Source organism: Saimiri boliviensis, chromosome 2, assembly GCF_048565385.1.
Source record: "Saimiri boliviensis isolate mSaiBol1 chromosome 2, mSaiBol1.pri, whole genome shotgun sequence".
NCBI lineage: Eukaryota > Metazoa > Chordata > Mammalia > Primates > Cebidae > Saimiri > Saimiri boliviensis.
The window spans coordinates 198,525,118-198,545,765 of NC_133450.1; the positions used below are offsets into that span (position 1 = coordinate 198,525,118).

Here is a 20,648-nt window from a genome sequence, read left to right on the forward strand (position 1 = left end):
GGCTGGAGTGCAATGGCGCCATCTCGGCTCACCGCAACCTCCGCCTCCTGGGTTCCGTCAATTCTCCTGCCTCAGCTTCCTGAGTAGCTGGGATTACAGGCACGCGCCACCACGCCCAGCTAATTTTTAGTATTTTTAGTAGAGACGGGGTTTCACCATGTTGACCAGGATGGTCTCGATCTCTTGACCTCGTGATCCACCCGTCTCGGCCTCCCAAAGTGCTGGGATTACAGGCTTGAGCCACCGCGCCCGGCCTTGAATTTTATTTTTTAAGGAGTCATTAGAAACTCCAGAATTTTTATATTTTACGTGTTTCAATCAATAGCAGGTATGCGATGCTCAAGTTTTCCCATGTTCCATCACGTTAGCACCTCTGTTAATACCATTAGGCTTTGATGACTTTTCTCTTGATGTAACCTACTTTTTAAAAAAAAAAAAAAATTAACCTACCGAGTACCAGTTCTGAGCGTGTTGGATAGGAGGACTTCTACAGTAAGCTGGTATGTACAAAGGAATTATTTGATAAGGAAAAACAAAAAGTTGGTGAAAGTGATAACCTCTAGGAAATGGGGAAGACTTCCTTTTCTTCCTGTATTGATAGAATTTTGCTTTTTAAAAAAAGCTCAGAAAACAAATATATGACGGGAGTATTTTCTGTTTTGTAGAAATAAATTATTACAGTAACTGGTTTAATGGTTTATGGTTTTCAAAAATTTATAACAAGATTAATAACTGAGCCTTAACAACAATCTTTTGGATTACACCGTTAAAAGTTAACCAAGGTGGGAGGGCTGCTTGAGGCCAGGAGTTCGAGACCAGCCTGGGCAACATGGTGAGAACCCTCCCCCCTCCCCGCTCCCTCTTCTGCTAGCCCCCAACGTCTCTACAAAAAAAAAAAAAAAAAAAAAGAAAAGAAAAATTTAAAGAATTAGGTTCAAAATTATATCCTGCCTGAAAACTGGAGGGCAACAGGCCGCTGGATCTTGGATGTCATAGAGGCACCTCAGCTTCATGAGCAGTAGTGAACGCAGCTGCTATTTTCCACTCTATCCCCTATCTCTATTAATTGTATCCAAACCAAAATTCAGGGAGTTATGCTGAATCCCTCTCAGCGAAGCACACGCACTAAAAAATCATACGTGTATCAGAAGCTCACATTTAATGAGCATCCTGCCTTATCTGAACTCATAGGCTTTGGAAAACAGCTCAGCTGCTGCCTGCAGTTCATCGTCCGCTGCCGAAAACGTTTGAGAACTTTTCTTAAAATCTGAGATTGCCTCAGTGCGCTGCTGTAGTTGTTAATTAGACAAGAGATAAGAGGGCTTTGGCAAAGTGGCTAGATTCTAAAAGCGAGGAATCGCCAGGGCTCAGTAAACTTCTGGCGGTGAGGATGCGACAGAAATCACACAGGAGCCGCGGCGGGCGCCGGACTGTGGGAACTTCCCGGCCGGAACCCAGCCAGCCTCCGCGGCTCAGCACTTGACGGCCGCTTTTGCAGCGATTGCTGTGAATGCCGTAAAGCGGAGCGGCTGCCGCTGCTGCTGAGTGAGGTAAGGTGTGGGAGTCTCAGCTCCGTAGCTGGGGATAGGTGGGCGCCTTCAAACAGGTGCCGCTGGTGGCTCGGGTGCCCTTACCGGGCATCCTCCAGTATTCTGGGCACCTGCCTACCCCATGGCGGGGAGGCCGGCCACACGCTGAGCGCGCTCCGGGCTGCGTACTCCAGTCAGTTCACCAGCATCGCGTGGTAGACTTCCACTTGGCCAGTGCTTCCCACACTTCTGGGCGTGTCATCAGGTAAAATCTTCCTCCTGGGACAGGTGAAAGTTTAGAGGGCGATCGAGACTCCTGTAGTAGCAGGGTTGCCCTGGTGACACCTGACCTCAGGTCGTCCGCCCGCCTCGGCTTCCCAGAGCGCCGGGAACACAGGCGTGAGCCAACGCTCCCGGCCTGAAATTTCTAATTTCTCAATTAGCATGAGGTAACCCCCGTTTCTCTTGGATTCAGTTTTCTCAGATGTTAAAAAAAAAAAAAAAAAAAAAGCCAAGGACCTAGATGATATATCAGATTCTTCATGCTTTTGAAGATAGCACGTTTCCAGTGAGTAAAAAATCAATCTATGAAGTAATATCAAAGTGAATGATAGAGCAGTACCTTAGACATTGGGCAGATGGACGCTCAGTAGAAAAGGCTGTGTTTGAGCTAGACTCTGAGGATGAATAGGGTTTGAGTGATTGGAAAACATCTCTGTTGGGCCATGGACAAAGATATCAGGGGCAGGAATGTTATATTCTATTTGTGGACGTATGTTTAGTGAGGGTAGAGGGTTTGGGAAGGCTGGCATTGAATGATGAAAGAACCCCAAGTGGAAAGAAATGCAGGGTGTTCTGACAAGGAAGAAAAAAGGAACCAGGGAAATGCCCAAAGAACAATACACAGGATTTTGAGTTCTTGGATCTAGGTGATAATATTTTTAACCTGGGTTTCTAAAAAGTAAGTTTAAGTGCTGTTGGCAAAAATGGGAATTCGATTGAATTCCAGCATGCAATAGTGTTATAACGTAATTTAGATCGTAGAGTGCTGATGTTGCCAATAACTAGCCTCTTGGCTGTCATTTAATTCTTCTAGAGCCTGTTCTCCGTAAGGTGATGTTGGGTCAGCTGCTCCCTCTTGTCTAAAGCTTGTAAAACTAGAGGCTGTGAGGATGGAGAGCGAGGCACTTTCTTCTGGAGGGGGAGAAGAAGATAGTTGACAGAGAATAAAGTTGTTGATTTTGGGCCAGATGCGGTAGCTCACGCCTGTAATCCCGGCACTTTGGGAGGCCGAGGTGGGTGGTCACCTGAGGTCAGGAGTTCGAGACCAGCCTGGCCAACATTGTGAAACCCTATCTCTACTAAAAATACAAAAAATTAGCCAGGCTTGGTGGCGGGCAGCGGTAATCCCAGCTACTCGGGAGGCTGAGGCAGGAGAATCGCTTGAACTCAGGAGGCGGAGGTTACAGTGAGCCAAGATCAGGCCACTGCACTCCAGCCTGGACAAGAGGGAAACTCCATCTCAAAAAAAAAAAAAAAAAATTGTTAATTTTGAACATGTTAAATTTGAGGTGAGGGACAGGAAAAATAGTTGAAAACATAGGCAGATTGAGTGCATAGACTGTAATTTAAATAGTGATTTCTCTCACAGGTGGTAGTTAAAATGTTGAGAATGGATTTGTTTTGAGGGAAAGATTGTAGAGAGAGTAAAGTCTATACTCATAGATAGGAGGTTAGAGAAATTATGGAAGGAGGCATGTGGATCTCAGAGCTAAGAGCAAGGAGTCCTTTTCCAAAAATGTTACATACAATTATGGGTTATCAGGGGCCCACCGTCGTTATCAAACTAATTTAACAGCATTTGCAGCAAATGATAAGGACCTACTTCTGGGAATACTGGCAGAAAATAAATAATTCAAATAGATAAAATCTCCATTTCCTTTCTAATTGTCTACCCAGAAGTGATATTATTTACATATCTATTTATTCAATAAATATTTATATGTTTCAAGCACTGCTGGTGCTAGGGATATAACGATGAACAAGGTAGACATTGTTCTTATCCTCTCTGCATGTAAAACCCTTAGCATCTAGATCAGAGCTTTTCAAATTTTAATGTACATATGAATCATCTGAGGATTTTATTAAAATGTAGATTATGAATCAGTAAATGGGACCTGAAAAATCTGTATTTCTAACAAGCTCCAGTGAGATGCTGATGTTCTTGGGACCATACTTTTAAGTGACAAGAATCTAGATCCTGTTTAGCAAATATGGCAATTATTAAGCCACTACCACCACCCATTATCTGTTTCTCTTAAGATAAAATAATTGCTCCTTATGAAAATAATATATGTCCATAAAAATATTGGAACGATATAGAAAAGTATAAAGAACCATGTAAAAATCACTCCTAATTATCCCTACCCAGAGATAAGCATTATTAATATTTTCAGGAACTCTCATCCAGATTTTACATACATACATACATTCACAATTTCAGTGTTGCACTAAGTATATGATACACTCTAAGCCCTGTGTTTGATTGTATGTTTTTATTAAGATAAATACCCAAGTGTCTGCAACAAAGCAATTAAGTACTTGAATTCTTGAGGAAGTCACTTAAAAATAACTTGGGAGCCAAACATAATGTTTCATGCATATAATCCCAGGTGCTCAACAGGCTGAGGTGGAAGGATTGCTTGTGACTAGCAGTTTGAGGCCTCAGGGAGCTATGATTGTGACACTGCACTCCAGTCTGGGTAACAGAACAAGACTCCATTTCTTAAAAAAATAAAAACTTCCGTTACTCCAGAAATGGAGAGACATTAGCATAATAAAACCTTATAATGCATGTGGACTCTAGTAAATGAATATTGGTCATTCATTTAGGATGAGAGAAGAATTTTTAAAGTTAAAGAAAACTTAGTAGTTTTTTCTTATTACAAAATCAATTGATGTTCACATAACATTAACAATAAGGAAAGTTTTTAAAGCTTAAAAAATCTTAGTAGTTTTTTCTTATTATGAAATCAGTTGATGTCCACATAACATAATCAATAAGGAAAACAAATAGAACCACTTACACTCTTACCAACCCAAAGACAATCCTTCCTGTCTTCACCTCCCTTCTTCCTAACCTGCCTTATCTAGAGCTTTCATTTCAGCCACTCTCTTTTCAAACCCTGTTAAACCATCGCCATTCAGAAGGGAGTCACTTATTTATGATTTTTCTGGAGCATCTACTGGAGAGACTAAATTTCACTAGCTTTTTATCTTCAATTGTTGGCATGTTTAGGTAGAGGTTATATTGCAAAGGATTAAGAAGTGCGTGAATGGTAAGCAGATAAAGAGACTTCTTAACCCCTTTCAGTCTAATGTTTACTTCCAAGCTGCTGACAGTCGTGAAAAGTTAGAAGTGAAAGGAAAGTAAATGGACAATGAGAAAGACCAACAGTATTTGGGAACGTTTTGATAGTAGCTGTTGCTACTGGGTTATTTTTGGCTTTTGAGAATAGCTGAAAAATGTTTATTTTTTTGTCTTACTCTGAATACATTTTCAGAGGCATTTTCTCTTTATGCCTGCCAATCTGCTACTCAGCCTCCTATTTTATTTTGCAGTTCAGGGCATGTTTTTTGATTCTTCTTATTTTATGGCTGGAGAACAAAAGACGTATAAAGATATCGAGAGTAATAGGTATTAGTATATTTGAAAGATTGAAGGAATAAATGTAAGCACTTGAAGAACTAAATATATTTATCCAAAAGTAAACAGTGGAGACAAATTAGGAAGAAGTAGAACTGTATTAAATTTCTTAACCTAAAGAATTAATCAGAGATGAGACCTAAGATAAAAGAATAAAATATTTATTGTGGCATTATTTACAGTTGAAAAAACTGAAAACATACCTGGAGTATTAAGAAAAACTGACCACATTCTAGATCAAACACAAACTCAAAAAGCATCAAAGAGCTGCCTTACAGGCCACGTTCCTTGACAAAAAACATTCTCAGTTTCTTCTTTGAAAGTGGTCCTCAGCATTGTCAGCAGCATCAGCATCATTTGGGAACTTGTCAGAAATGCAAATTCAGAGGTCTCATACCAGATTTACTGAATCAGAAACTGGAGGAGAAAAGCACCTCTCAAGCTTTGTTGGTCAGTTTTTATAAATATCTATTTATGTTTTCAGTTATTTGCAGTTATAAAAAAAATACCATGATAAACATTTTTGTTCTTTCATCATTGATCTCATTTATTTCTTTAGTATAGAAAATGACCAGATCAAAGAATGCCTGTAGAAATTTAGTTTTTTTCTTTGTTCTGTTGTTGGTTATTAGAGGTGAAAAATTAAAGAGGTTTTTGTCTCTTTAGAAATATCTTTTTTGTTCACAGAAAACAAAATTATCTTCCTTTCCAAATCCAGAAAGATGAAAACAGCTGAGTTACTTTCAAAAGACAACCAAGTGAGCACCATAGACTAATGAGTAGAATCAATAAGAACGTGGTTTTGGCCCTTTTAACACTGACAAGTTCTGCATTTCTGCTGTTTCAGTTGTACTACTACAAGCACTATTTGTCAGCAAAGGTAATTTTATTCCTCCTTTCTTATTATTAGAATTCATTTTAGCTGTATATTTTTCTAGCACATTTCTGTATGCAATACATAAAATTAATCATGGTTATTTAAATTCTTGGATCTTTTTTTTTTTAAATTGTGCTTTAAGTTCTGGGGTGCAGATCTGGCAGGATTATTGTATAAGTACACACATGCCATGGTGGTTTGCTGTCTCCATCTCCCTCTCACCTACATCGGCCATATCTCCCAGTGTTATCCCTCTCCAACCTCCCTGTCCCCTGCTGTCCCTCCCCTAGCCCACTGCCTCCCAACATACCCCTTTGTGTGATGCTCCCCTCCCTGTGTCCATGTGTTTTCATTGTTACATCCGCCTATGAGTGAAAACATGCAGTGTTTGGTTTTCTGTTCTTGGGTCAGTTTGCTGAGAATGATGATTTCCAGATTCATCCGTGTCCATACAAAGGACACGAACTCATTGTTTTTTATGGCTGCATAGTATTCCATTGTGTATATGTGCCACATTTTCTTTGTGTTGATCTGTCTAATATTGACAGTAGAGTGTTAAAGTCTCCTACTGTTATTGTGCAGGAGTCTCAGTCTCTTTGTAGGTCGTTAAGAACTTGCTTTATGTATCTGGATGCTCCTGTATTGGGTGCATATATATTTAGGATAGTTAGCTCTTCTTGTTGCATTGATCCTTTTACCATTATGTAATGCCCTTCTTTGTCTCTTGATCTTTGTTGGTTTAAAGTCTGTTTTATTAGAGATTAGGATTGCAACCTCTGTTTTTTTTTGCTCTTCATTTGCTTGGTACATCCTCCATCCCTTTATTTTCAGTCTATGTGTGTCTTTGCACCTGAGATGGGTCTCCTGGCTATAGCACACTGTTGGGTCTTGACTTTTTATTCAGTTTGCCAGTCTGTGTCTTTTGACTGGGGCATTTAGACCATTTACATTTAAGGTTAATATTGTTATGTATGAATTCGATCCTGCCATTTTGTTACTGGTGGGTTGTTTTGCCTGTTAGTTGACACTGTTTCTTCATTGTGTCATTGGTCCTTACCATTTGGTATGTTTTTGCAGTGGCTAGTACTGGTTGTTTCTTTCCATGTTTAGTGCTTCCTTCAGGAGCTCTTATAAGGTTGGTATGGTAGCGACTAAATCTCTCAGCAACTGCTTGTCCATAAGGGTATTTATTTCTCCTTCACTTATGAAACTTAGTTTGGCTGAATATGAAATTCGGGTTGAAATTTCTTTTCTTTAAGTATATTGAATATTGGCCCCTACTGTCTTCTGGTGTATAGGGTTTCTGCTGAGAGATCCACTGTGGCTTTCCCTTTGTGGGTGACCCAACCTTTCTCTCTGGCTGCCCTTAGCTTTTTTTACTTCATTTCAACCCTGGTGAATCTGATGATTATGTGCCTTGGGGTTGCTCTTCTTGAGGAGTATCTTTGTGGTGTTCTCTGTATTTCGTGGATTTGAATGTTGGTCTGCTTTGCTAGGTTGTGGAAATTCTCCTGCGTAATATCCTGAAAAGTGTTTTCCAGCTTGGATTAATTTTCTCCGTCACATTCAGGTACACTGATCAAGCGTAGATTAGGTCTTTTCACATAATCCCATATTTCTTGGAGGCTTTGTTCATTTGTTTTCATTCTCTATTCTCTAATCTTGCCTTCTCATTTTATTTCATTGAGTTGATCATCTGTCTCTGATCCCCTTTCTTCTGCTTGATCGATTTGGCTGTTGAAACTTGTGTATGCTTCATGAAGTTCTCGTGCTGTGTTTTTCAACTCCATGAAGTCATTTATGTTCTTCTCTAAGCTGGTTATTCTATTTAGTATTTTGTCTAACCTTTTTTCATGGCTTTTAGTTTCTTTTCATTGGGTTAGGACATGTTCCTTTAGCTCAGAGAAGTTTGTTATTACCCACCTTCTGAAGCCTGCTTCTGTCTATTTGTCAAACTCATTCTCCATCCTGTTTTGTTCCCTTGCTGGTGAGGAGTTGTGATCCCTTGGAGAAGGAGAGGTGTTCTGGTCTTCGATGATTTCATTCTGTTTACGCTGGTTTCTTCCCATCTTCATGGATTTATCTACCTTTGATCTTTGAAGTTGGTGATTTCTGATGAAGTCTCTGAGTGAACATCCTTTCTGTTGATGTTGAGGCTATTTCTTTTTGTTTTTTAGTTTTCCTTCTAATAGGCCCCTCTGCTGTAGGATTGCTGGAGGTCCACTCCAGGCCTTGGTTGCCCAGGAATCACCCATGGGGGCTGCGGAGCAGCAAGGATTGTTGCCTGATTTTTCCTCTGGTAGCTTCGTCTCAGAAGGGTACCCACCTAGTGTAGCCTGAGCTCTCTTGTATGAGGCTTTTTTTTAAAATTTATTCCACAGGTGTCAGGGAGCTGCTTGAGGATGTAGTCTGTTCCTTATTTGCCTGCTGAGGCGCTGCTGGGCTGCCTGGGCCTCAGCCTGGCTGCTATATAGGCTTCCTCTGGCTTTTGTTTACTCAGGTGCGATTAGCCCCACCTTCACAATGGTGGACTCCCTTTCTCCCACCGAGCTTGATCGTCCCTGGTCAAGCTTGAACTGATGTGCTGGCTGTGAAACTCTCAAGCGAGAGGGCTTCAGTTTTCTGGGCTTTGTTGGGGTGGGATCTGCCAAGCTGTATCACCTGTCTCCCTGCTTTCAGCTCTCCCTCTTTCTGGGGGGCAAGTAGCTTTGTCCGGCAGGGGCTCCCAGTGCTAGTCAGATCTCCCGTCCAGATTTGTGCTGACAACCTGTGGTGCCTGTTGGAGCTGCCGCTCAGATTTGTGCTGATAACTCACAGTGCTTTTGGCAGGGATCTCCTGGTCTCTGGGTTTCAGAGGGCTTGGGAGAAGCACAGTATCTGAACCGGAGTGCCGAGGGGAGAGAGAAGTCCCGGATCCTATGGTCCATTGCACTTGCCAGGTGGGGCAGCACCCCGTCCTGCCTTGGTTTGCCCTCTTTCGGCTACACCCACTGTTCAGCCATTGCCATTGAAATGAACCTGGTACCTCTATTGGAAATGTGGACATCACTCACCTTCTATGTCTCTCTCACTGGGAGCTGTGCTCCTGAGCTGTTTCTATTTTGCCATCTTGGCGAAAGTCATCTGTATCTATAGGAATAAAGAAGAGACAATGATGTGGAAATCAATAGCTTCTGAAGATTCCATAGAATATACCAGATAAGGAATTCCGAAGTTGGTACCATGTTGTTACATTTTGAAAAGTTGCCAAATGGCCGGGCGCGGTGGCTCAGCCTGTAATCCCAGCACTTTGGGAGGCCGAGGCGGGTGGATCACGAGGTCGAGAGATCGAGACCATCCTGGTCAACATAGTGAAACCCTGTCTCTACTAAAAATACAAAAAACTAGCTGGGCGTGGTGGCGCGTGCCTGTAATCCCAGCTACTTAGGAGGCTGATGCAGGAGAATTGCCTGAGCCCAGGAGGCAGAGGTTGCGGTGAGCCGAGATGGCGCCATTGCACTCCAGCCTGGGTAACGAGAGCGAAACTCCGTCTCAAAAAAAAAAAAAAAAAAAAGAAAAGAAAAAAGAAAAGTTGCCAAACACTCCCTCTAGGGTTTATTATAATAATTACTACCATTATTGAGAATTGTACTAGATGGTTTCCATGCTCAGTTTAATCCTAAAAACAATCGTGGAAAAAAAAAGGTTTTTGTTTCTTTTTTCATGTTTTTATCCTCGTTTCTTAGTTAGAACTATTCATCAGAATCAATCACTTTGCTCCCCTTCTCAACTAGAAGGGAGTATGCTTCCCTGCCTTTTTTTATGTTGGGCTTGAACAGTAGAATGTTAGCAGACATATCCAGAAGCTTCAAACACTGTTTTGATTTGACTTAGTTTTTATTCCTGACCTATAGGAGAAAAGAAAAATGTATTGAGCAGACCAATGCGTGGCTGCCCAGCTGACTCACAGATTTGTGAGGGGGGAAATAAATGCTTATAAGCCATAAGACTGGGGGAAGTTTATTATGCAGCATTGTTACATGAGGTTTTAGACCTAATTTTTATAAATGAGAAAACTGAAACTCTTCTTTTTTTAAGATAGGATATTGCTCTCACCCAGGCTGACGTACAGTGGCATAATCGTAGTTCACTGTAACCTTGAACTCTGGGGCTCAAGTAGTACTATTGCCTCAACCTCCTGAGTAGTTAGGAGGACTACAGGCACATGCCATCACTCCTGACTAATTTTTTAAAAAAATTATGTAGATACAGGGTCTTGCTATGTTGTCCAGGCTGGTCTTGAACTCCTGGCCTCAGGCACTTCTGCCACCTCACGCTCCCAAAGTGCTGGGAGTATAGGTGTGAGCCGCTGCAACTGGCCTGGAAAACCAGAACTCTTAACAGAGACGTTAAATCATTTACGTATCCAAACTACCCAATGTCTAATGTGCAGAGCTGACTTCTAATCTCCCTAGCTCCATTTTTTCCATGCTGTGACATCTTCAACCCTTTCCTGATTATTTTCTTAGGATAAAGTCCTAGAGTTGAAATTCTAGATCTAATAATGCACATTTTAGATTTTTGTTATGTATTGCAAAGTTATCCTTCCTAAGGATAAGCAGTATGCCTGATTTTTCATACCTTTTCATAAATAGGAGTAACAATAATAATGGGATGTGTTTCAGTTAGAGATGGCTGGCTTAAACAAATAGAGGGTTGTCTGTCCATATCTGTAAGTCCAGAACCTCTAAAATTATCTTGGTATTTCCTTGTGCTACAGTCAAGGCTAGAAGAAGTAACAGAGTGATCTACCAGGCTTCCACTTCTGTGACAGTGGTCAGCAGATTCCCAAATATAAGAACATCTGGGGAAGTAAGGTGTTACTATTTCCATTTAGCTTTTCCAGCCTCTGTAATAGAGATTGCAAAAGGGAATGCGTTTCAGAATGGGTGTCAGGTCAGCTTACCTGTAGTGTCTGCCATAGCAGCTAACATTTTTTGATATGCTTGATTGAGTAAACACTTTGCTAAGCACTTTACATACATTTAATTCTTATAACAACAAGTTGAGTAAATCCCGGTCTCCCTGTTTTTCCAGCAAAAACACTGAGGTTTGGAGAGATTTACTACTTTTCCCCATATCACAGTTATTGAGTGGGGGAGATGGAATGTAAACCTGAGGAGTCTACCCCAAAACCTTATTCATTAATTTTTAGTGTTCATAATATTCAGAAACTGAAAGCTATTCAACTCCATTAGAGGTCATTTCTTTGATTACTAGTGGGGTTAAACATCTTTCCATGTGTATTCATTCTTTTTAGTTGTATTTTTATTTCTTCTTATTTATATCTTTCACATTATGTTCCTGATGATGTTGTCTTTTTCCGTAGCTGTTCTTTATAGTTTGAAGGATATTAAATCTTTATCATATTTCAAATATTTTTCCTGACGTGTAATTTGCCTTTTAACTTTATATTCATGATGTACTCCCTCAATAAATTAGTACTTAATTTCTAAGTAGACAGTTGTCACGATCTTTTTTCCTTAGGGCATCTGATTTTTATGTTATAACTAGCTCAAGATTATGGGAATATTTAACTGTATTTATGTCTATTTAATGTTTAAATATTTTCGCTAAATTGAATTTATTTTAGTATGAGGTATGAATTAGATATCTAACTTACATTTTTCCCAATGGTTTACCAGTTGTCTCAGTATCCCTTATTGAATTGTCCATTGATTTTAAAATCCCATCTTAATTATATATTAAATTGTAATAAAGAACTGCTGTCTTGACCCTTTTCCCTTGGTGGCAATGTAACATAGTTGTTGAGAGCATGAACATCAGTTTGGAATTAAATCTCATCTATACTGTTTATTAGCTGTGGGATCTTGAGTTAATTACTTGACTTCTAAATGCTTTTGTTTCCTATCTACAAAATGGGGGAGAATAACAATACTACCTTGTAGACTTGTAAAACTTAAATGAATTGATATATATATAACATTTGGAACAATGTATGTTATACAGAAAGAGACCAGTAAAAATTGGCTATTATTATTTTTAAATTTTATAATGAAAAATAGTATTTGTTGTATTGTGTCCATACCATACAAACTACATTAGTAATAGTGCCTTACTCATTAAAAAAAAATATATAATCTTTTGAATAGAGTAGTATGTAATTGAAGTTCAGGTAACATTTATATACCATTAATTTTGTAAAGTTTGTTATTCATACTAGATTCTTGTTTTTTATGTTTACTTTTGGTAATAGGTAGACATTATAACATCTAAGTTCTAAAATATCACAGGTTATTTTTATTGTATTGAACTATATGGAGTAGGTACAGTGGCTTGCACCTGTAATCCCAGAATTTGGAGAGGCTGAGGTGTGTAGGTCACTTGAGCCCAAGAGTTTGAGCCAGCCTGAGCAGCATGGTGAAACCCCATTTCTACAAAAAATACAAAAATAAGCCAAGCATGGTGGCATGTGCTTGTAGTCCCAGCTATTCAAAAGGCTGAGGTGAGAGGATAACTTGAGCCTGGGAGGTTGAGGCTGCAGTGAGTTGTGATTGCACCACTATACTCCAGCCTGGACGATACAGGGAGACTGTGTCTCAAAAATTTTTTTAAAAAATATATAGAAATTATATTAAACCATTTCTAACCCTGTAATTGTATCATTTAAAATGGAATTTTTAAATTTACTCAATTTAGAAACTGTTATTTAGAAGTCACAATTTGTAGAAACAAGGCAATAGAAACAATGAATGAGGTAGATTTTTCCTGCCTAGTATTTGTAATTTAATTTGGGACAGATGCTGATGGGAGTATAGATGTTTCCTGTATGTTATAGTGTAAGAAAACAGGATATTATCTGTAAAGAATACAAGTGGTTTCTCTATGCCAGTAGGAAAAAAAAATGCTTTATTTAAAAATAGTAAGGAGACCAAGGTGCCTGCCCGTGAGCACTTTGGGATGCTGAGGCGAGAGGATTACTTGAGCCCAGGAATTTGAGACCAGCCTGGGCAACAGAGTGATATCTCATCTCTGCTAAAAATAAGAAAATTAGCTGGGTGTGGTGGTGCATGCTTGTAGTCCTAGCTACTTGGGAGACTGAGGTGGGAGAATCCCTCTGAGCCCAGGAGTTTGAGGTTACAGTGAGCTAACATCTGCACTCCAGCATGGGCAAGAGAGGGAGACCCTGCCTCAAAAAATAAATAAATATGTATGTATGTAAAATAAGCATAGTAAGGATAGACTAATTAGATGCTAAGGATACCAACTTTTAAATTTTTTTCAATGTCGTTGTGGAAAATTTTTAAGCTTTTGGGGTTTTGTTAAACTTCTAGATCTCAGTTATACACAGCATTTTTGAACTCAAACTTTAGTTAAGTATAGATGCATCCTCAGTTTTCTAATGTATTTTCTTCTGACATAGGAAGAGACCCTGAACTATAGTTAACTTTGTTTACTGAATATATCTAAATTGCATTACTCTTTTGTTCAATGAGTAGTGCTTTGTGGGATATTCTCAGATAAATAAAGTCAAGTCATGTAAAAATTATTTCTAGTTCAATTAAATGTTTGATTTGGTAACCAAAGAGTACAGAATCATAGTCTTGATCAGTGTGCAATTATAGGTTAGCATCATCAACATAAAAACCAAGATTCTAAGCCATCCTTGAACTTCAAGGTGATTTTGAGAGACACTTAAGATTATGTGTTAGAGAAAGGGATGAAAAATTGATTTTATCTTTGATCCCAACCCAAATTTAGTAGCAGTAAATTCCTGCAGCACTATGGTAAGAAGGACTGCAAAACTTTTAAGGCTTTTCAGGAAATAATACTCTAATATCTCTCATTGGTTAGGGTAGAAGGGATATTTGCTACTTTGGAGTTTAAGGAGTCTTACTTCTGACCATTTTTAGGGCCTTACGACAGAATTTCTCTTGGTCCTACCTGGTTAGACAAGCCTAGCTTTTTTTGATCCCCCAAATGGGATTTAAGTAATCCAGTTATCATGTTAGCATTGAAGATAAATAATTAGTATATTTACTGGGTCTGCTACAATTTCATAGATGGGTAGAGTTGACTCCTCAGATTCCAAAACAACTCTTCAGGTCTTTGAAATACAAACTCCTTTGGCGTGGTGGCTTTGTGAGCACTGTCTGTGGGCTTCAGCTTTCAAATAATTGGCTTGCAGCTCACACCAACATGAAAAGGACATGTTTCTAGGACCCAAAGAATTTTCATTGTTCACTGTTGTTTTTGCACTGAACAGGATAGTATGATCATAATTGCGTGTGCTCGTTTAATCGGTATTTATTGATCACTCATCTTACACAGTTTACTTAGGAATACAGAGATAAATAGAACACAGGCCCTACTCAAGAAACACATAATTTGATAGACATGGCAGAGGCAATAATTTTTTAGTTTGGGGGCTACATAGTCCTGAGTTCAATTCCTCATGTAATTGTTTGGCTTTCAGCAAGTCACTTACCTTCTTTGAGCCCCGGTTTCTTTAAATGGGTCTAATAGCAACATTGCTGGTTAACATAATATATATGATATATCTGACTTACTGTCTGCTACATGGTAGATTAGTAACTTATATTTTCTAGTACTTTTAAGGTTCCCATTGCAGTTTGATAAATAAAATTGTATTAAATTATTGTAATGTCCCTATAAGCTTATATTTTTGACTTTTTCATGAACCAAGTTAACTGGGGTTGAGGTATGTTGAGTTTCTTAAGTTCAAGATTGCCAATCAGGTCCTAAAACTTGTATTTATGCATACAGCTACTCCAACATGTAAATATAAATTTGTTCAAAAGAAATAAGAGTGATAAGACATGAAATGAGATGGCATTAAGGAATGCTGTAGCACAACAGAAAATTGTAAAATATTGATGCCTATGTGGAGGGAAGACAAAGCCAATGAACTATGTTTGTATTGGGCACTGACTGATTCAAGCCTTTTTATTGTTCTTGACTTAGTCCAATAAGCAGCACCAGTGCCTGTAGTAATCAGCTGTGTGTATTACTTAGGAGCCCACTTATAGAGTTGGGTGCTAAGGTATCTTATTTTGCATTATATTTAGTAGCCTATGTATGTTTGGTTAGAAGGAGGGAGGAGGGAATTGAAAGGGGACTCTGGATTTCAAGTTTGGCAGTAATCATTCACAGTGAACAATTTTATATGTCATTATTAGAAATGGAAATTAGTCTTGTAGCCATTTAGATCATGTGCAACAAAGACTTGAATATTTTTAGTTGGTCAGTTATTTGCTAAAATTATGCAAGAAATACGATTTTCCCTTTATCTTTCTTGACTTTTGGGCTCCTTCCATTTTGCTCTGAAGGATAATATATAGGTCGTTTCTGGAGGAAGAATATTATATTTGATAGCTTGATCTAATATGGTAAACTTTAATAAATACTACTGCCCCACTTTTTCTACCACACTCTCTCACTCCTGCTATTATCCAGGAAAAATGTGATATGATTTCTTTCGTTAGAATTGAAGGATTTTTTTTACTCTTTTTATTTATTCTCAAACATTAGGCTGTGTAGGTTTTCTGGCCAGTTTTGATTATTAAGAATCACAGCTTTTCTACCATTTCAAGTCACATTAATGAGTGATTCACTAATCAATCTAAGAACTTCAGTAGCTTGGGAGTAAATGTAAGAGGAATGTTTCTACTGAAAGGAGAAATGTGTAGAGGCAGAAGTGCAAGGCTACCTGGAGGGCTGTGGAATTTGCACTGGTCAGTGTTTCTGATCCTTATTTGCAAGTTTATAAGCAATTGAAAAAGATTAGTTCTTGAAGACTTAATTTTTTCTAAAAGTACTACTGTTTGATTCTATATGAGCATGATTAATGATCATACTGAATTAAGAAGTTGCTTTAGGGGTTTCTGTAAGAAACATGGTTGGATACTGCCTTTCAAAAATGATAGGGCTTTCTCTTAAATCTTTACCTCCTATTTTCTGGATGCTTTTTCTTTGATAGTATATCTTTCTTTGGCCCCGTTATCACTAGAGTTCAGTTGCTACCAGACTTTTTCTACCAGTTGTTGTTGGCATCTGATTCCATCTGTTTACTCAATTATTCATTTCCCCTAAATTTTTACTCCAAATATTCCATAGGCAGTGTGTCAGAATATCTTCAGGCTTTTTTTTTTAACCTATTGACTTTAACTATATGGCATTTCTTTCAGAACATTTTGCTGTTTATTTGTCAAGTATTTGTTGAAAGCTTACTATGTACCAAGCACAAAATAGACTATGAAACAAAATGATGAATGAAGTTCAATCCTTGCTGTCTGAAAACTCACAAATTGGGAAAGTTTAGGGGTGAAGGGGAGAGAGGTTAAGAAATGTAAAGAAACAAACCACAACAATATATGTTACTTCTTTTTTCAAATCACACTTTATAACTTTTCTGTTCCCTAGTATTTAGCCTTTGTAATCTTTCTTCTGTACTGTTGTCAGAGATGTTTTTCTTAGATGCAGATCTGATCCAAGTTATTCTCTGCATAGTATACCTATGGAATAAGAAGCAAACTTCTTAGCATAGCTTGCTGGGTATGCTCGATGTTAGCTCTCCAAATTCTCTATTTAGCATACTCTGTGCTTGGGGAGGCTGACCTTTATGGCTTATATTAGCTAAGCTCTCTTGCCCTTTGGTTTCCAATTGGGTTCAGCTAATGGGATACAGCTGGAGATTGGAAACTAGGAAGAAAGAAAGGTCAGATTATTTATTCTCTTGGTTCTCTACTTGTAGGGTCATTGGTTGACAGTGACTGCATTACTCTTCTATAGCTATAGTTGCAGCCATTATAGCTGCCACTGAGTGCCATTAACTCTTGTTTTCCCAAGATGGATTAAACATTAAGATAATGAAATTTAATCTTCAGGGCCCCTCACTTCCGGGGACCTTTTAAGGGCCTTAGGAATATATTTACAAAGCTATTTGCTTTTGTAACATTTGTAAAATATATTTTTACATTGTTTTTAAGAAGGGCCAATGGCTGGGCACGGTGGTTCATTCCTGTAATCCTAGCACATTGGGAGGCTGAGGTGGGCAGATCACCTAAGGCCAGGAATTCTAGACCAGCTTGGCCAAGATGGCGAAACCCCATCTCTACCAAAAATATAAAAATTAGCTGGGTATGGTGGCACATGTCTGTAATCCCAGCTATTCAGGAAGCTGAGGCAGGAGAATTGCTTGAACCCGGGAGGCAGAGGTGGCGGTGAGTCGAATCACGGCTCTGCACTCCAGCCTGGTTGACAGAGTGAGACTCCATCTTAAAAAAAAAAAAAAAAAGTGTTGGCAGGGGAGGGCACTAATGAAATGGCATAATCTTCAGGCCCTGTAAAACTGGAACATCCAGTATTCCTAACCTTGATCCTTCAAGCTTAGGTAAGTACAAAGATTACAGGGAAGAGGGACTGCTGAATAACATACTTGGAAAGGCTGTTATTGAATATTTCATGCATGAAATAATAATTTGAGTTGGTCTTGTAGGATGAGTAGGAGTTCTTCAGGTAAAGAAGGATGGAAATTTTGTTATAAATAGAAGACAGACTGTTCAAAGAGAATGAGTACTTTGAAGTCTAGAGTAGAAGCATACTAGGTAGAAAACAAAGAAAGTACAAAAGCCCTAAGGCAGGAATATGTCTAGCCATTTTGAGAACAGCATAGAGATCAATGTGGCTGTAGATGAATGAGTGATGGGGAGAATAATAGGTAAGGTCAGAGTTTCCAATTACGTAGGGTCTTGTTAACCATTATAAGGACTTTGACTTTTATCCTGAGTGAGACTGGCAAACATAGGAAGGTTTTGAGCTATGTTACATGATCTGACAGCAGCACAAAAATTGATTAATACACAGAGAGACCAATTAGAAGGCTATTTTAGTAATTTACACAAGAGATGATAATGATTTGGACAAGAGAGTTGATGATAGAGTTGGTGAGAAATGGAAAGTAGAAGAATTTTCAGGATTTGTTGATGGGTTAGATGTAGGGTATTAGAGTGACAGAAGAGAATCAGGGATAACTCTAGTATTTTTGTCTTAAGTAATTGGAATGGCAAAATTGCTGTTTATTGAGATGGATAAGACTGGGAAGAGCAGTTTGAGGAATGGTGAAAATCAGGTTGTTTTTTCTTTTGTACCTGTTAAGTTTAAGTTGCTGTATTCATCTGTTTTTGCATTGCTATAAAGAAATACCTGAGGCAGGATAATTTATAAAGAAAAGAGGTTTAATTGGCTCATGGTTCTGCAGGCTGTACAGGAAGCATGAGGCTGGCATCTGTTCAGCTTTTGGGGAGGCCTCAGGAAACTTACAATCATGGCAGCAGGTGAAGGGGGAGCCAGCACCTCAAATAGCCAGAGCAGGAGGAAAAGAGAGAATGGGGAGATGCTACACACTTTTAAACAACCAGATTGTAGGAGAACTCACTCACTCCCTATCACAAGAATAGCACCAAGAGAATGGTGCTAAACCATTCAGGAGAAACTGCCCCCACAATCCAGTTACCTCCCACCAGGCCCCATTTCCAACACTGGGGATTACAATTTGACATGAGATTTGGTGGGGACACAGATCTAAACCATATTATTCTGCCCCTGGCCCTTCAAATCTCATGATCCTCTCACATTGCAAAGTACAATCATGCCTTTCCAACAGTCCTCCAAAGTCTTAACTTATTCCAACATTAACTCAAAAGTTCAAAGTCTCATCTGAGACAAGGCAAGTCCCTTCCACCTATGAGCCTGTAAAACCAAAAACAAGTTAGCTACTCCCAAGATTCAGTGGGGGTACCATCATTGGGTAAATACTCCTGTTCCAAAAGGGAGAAATTTGCCAAAAGAAAGGGGCTACAGGCCCCATGCAAGTTCAAAACCCAGTAGGTTACTCATTAAGTCATAAAGGCCCAAAATAATCTCTTTGACTCTGTATCTCATGTCAGGGAAGACGTATATGAGGGGTGGGCTCCCAAGGCCTTGGGCAGCTTAGACCCTGTGACTTTGCAGGGTTTAGCCCCTACAGCGGCTCTCATGGGCTGGCATTGAGTGCCTGCAGCTTTTCCTGGTGCACCATGCAAGTTACTGGTGGATCTACCACTCTGGAGTCTGCAGGACTGTGGCCCTCTTCTCACAGCTCCACTAGACGGCATTTCCCCAGTGGGGACTCACTGTGGGGGCTTCAACCCTGCATTTCCCTTCCGCACTGTTCTAGTAGAGGTTCTCCATGAGGGCTCCGTCAGTAGCAGGCTTCTGCCTAGACATCCAGGCTTTTCCATATATCCTCTGAAATCCAGGCAGAGGCTCTTATGCCTCAACTCTTACACTGTGTACACCTGCTTACAGCTTGCACCCTCTGAAGCAAAAGGAGGTGAAGCAAAGCTCATTTTTGTCATGTCTTAGCAAAGAACCTTTCACCCCCTTTTCCCCTTTGACCCATGGCTGGAGCTAGAGCAGCTGGAATGCAGGGAGCAGTGTCCTGAGACTACTCAGGGTGACAGGCACTGGGCCTGGCCCACCAAACTATTCTTCCCTCCTAGGTCTCCAGGCTTGTGATGGGAGGGGCTGCCTTAAAGGTCTTTAAAATGCCTTCACATTGTCTTTGCTAATGCAGATTTCTGCAGCCTGCTTGAATTCCTCCCCTGAAAATGGACTTTTCCTTTCTATCACATGGCCAGGCTGCAAATTTTTCAAACTCATATGCTCTGCATCCCTATTAAATATAGATTCCAATTTTGTCATGTCTTTGCTGACATGTATGAGCATAGGTTGTTAGAAGCAGCCAGGCCAGATTGTGAACTCTTTGCTGCTTAGATATTTCTTCTTCCGGGTCAGTTGCCGTGGCTTACACCTGTAATGCCAGCACTTTGGGAGGCCAAGGCAGGCCTCCCACGAGGTCAGGAGTTTGAGACCAGCCTAGCCAACAAAGTGAAATAAAAATACAAAAATTAGCTGGGTGTAGTGGTGGGTGCCTGTAATCCCATGTACTTGGGAGGCTGAGGCAGGAGAATTGCTTGAAACTGGGAGGTGGATGTTGCAGTGAGCTGAGATTGTGCCATTGCATTCCAGCCTGGGCATCAAGAGTGAAACGCTGTCTCAAAAAAAGAAAAGAAAAAAAGAAAAGAAATTTCTTCTTCCAGGTACCCTAAATTATAACTCTCAAGGTCAGAGTTCCACAAATCTCAAAGGCCAGGGACAATGTAGCCAGGTTCTTTGCTAAGGCATTACAAAAGTGACCTTTGCTTCACCTCCCGTTAAGTTCCTGATTTCTATCTGAGACCTCCTCAGCCTGGACATAATTGTCCATATCACTATAAGCATTTTGGTCACAACCATTCAACGAGATTCAACAAGTCTCTAGGAAGTTTCAAATTTTCCCTTGTCTTTCTGTCTTCTGAGCCCTCCAAACTCTCCCGCTGCCTATTACCCAGTTCCAAAGTTAATTCCACATTTTCAGATACCTTACAGCAGTACTGCTCTTCTGGTAGCAATTTTCTGTAGTTAGCCTGTTCTC

At 39.7% G+C, this 20,648-nt stretch overlaps 1 protein-coding gene across 6 annotated transcripts in view; it reads left to right on the forward strand.

Moving 5' to 3' along the window:
• Positions 1-1,520: 1,520 nt before the first annotated feature.
• FKTN (fukutin) overlaps positions 1,521-20,648 on the forward strand; it is a 67,642-nt gene continuing 48,514 nt past the window's right edge. For 3 of the 6 annotated variants that reach the window (XM_010335994.2, XM_010335997.2, XM_074395121.1), the window contains exons 1-2: positions 1,521-1,794; positions 5,923-6,115. In XM_010335994.2, the coding sequence (XP_010334296.1) occupies positions 6,011-6,115 (105 nt within the window). In that variant the 5' untranslated portion in view covers positions 1,521-1,794; positions 5,923-6,010. The remainder of the gene's footprint in view (positions 1,795-5,922; positions 6,116-20,648) is intronic. The other 3 variants (XM_010335995.2, XM_003925257.3, XM_010335998.3) reach the window with 3 other exon arrangements.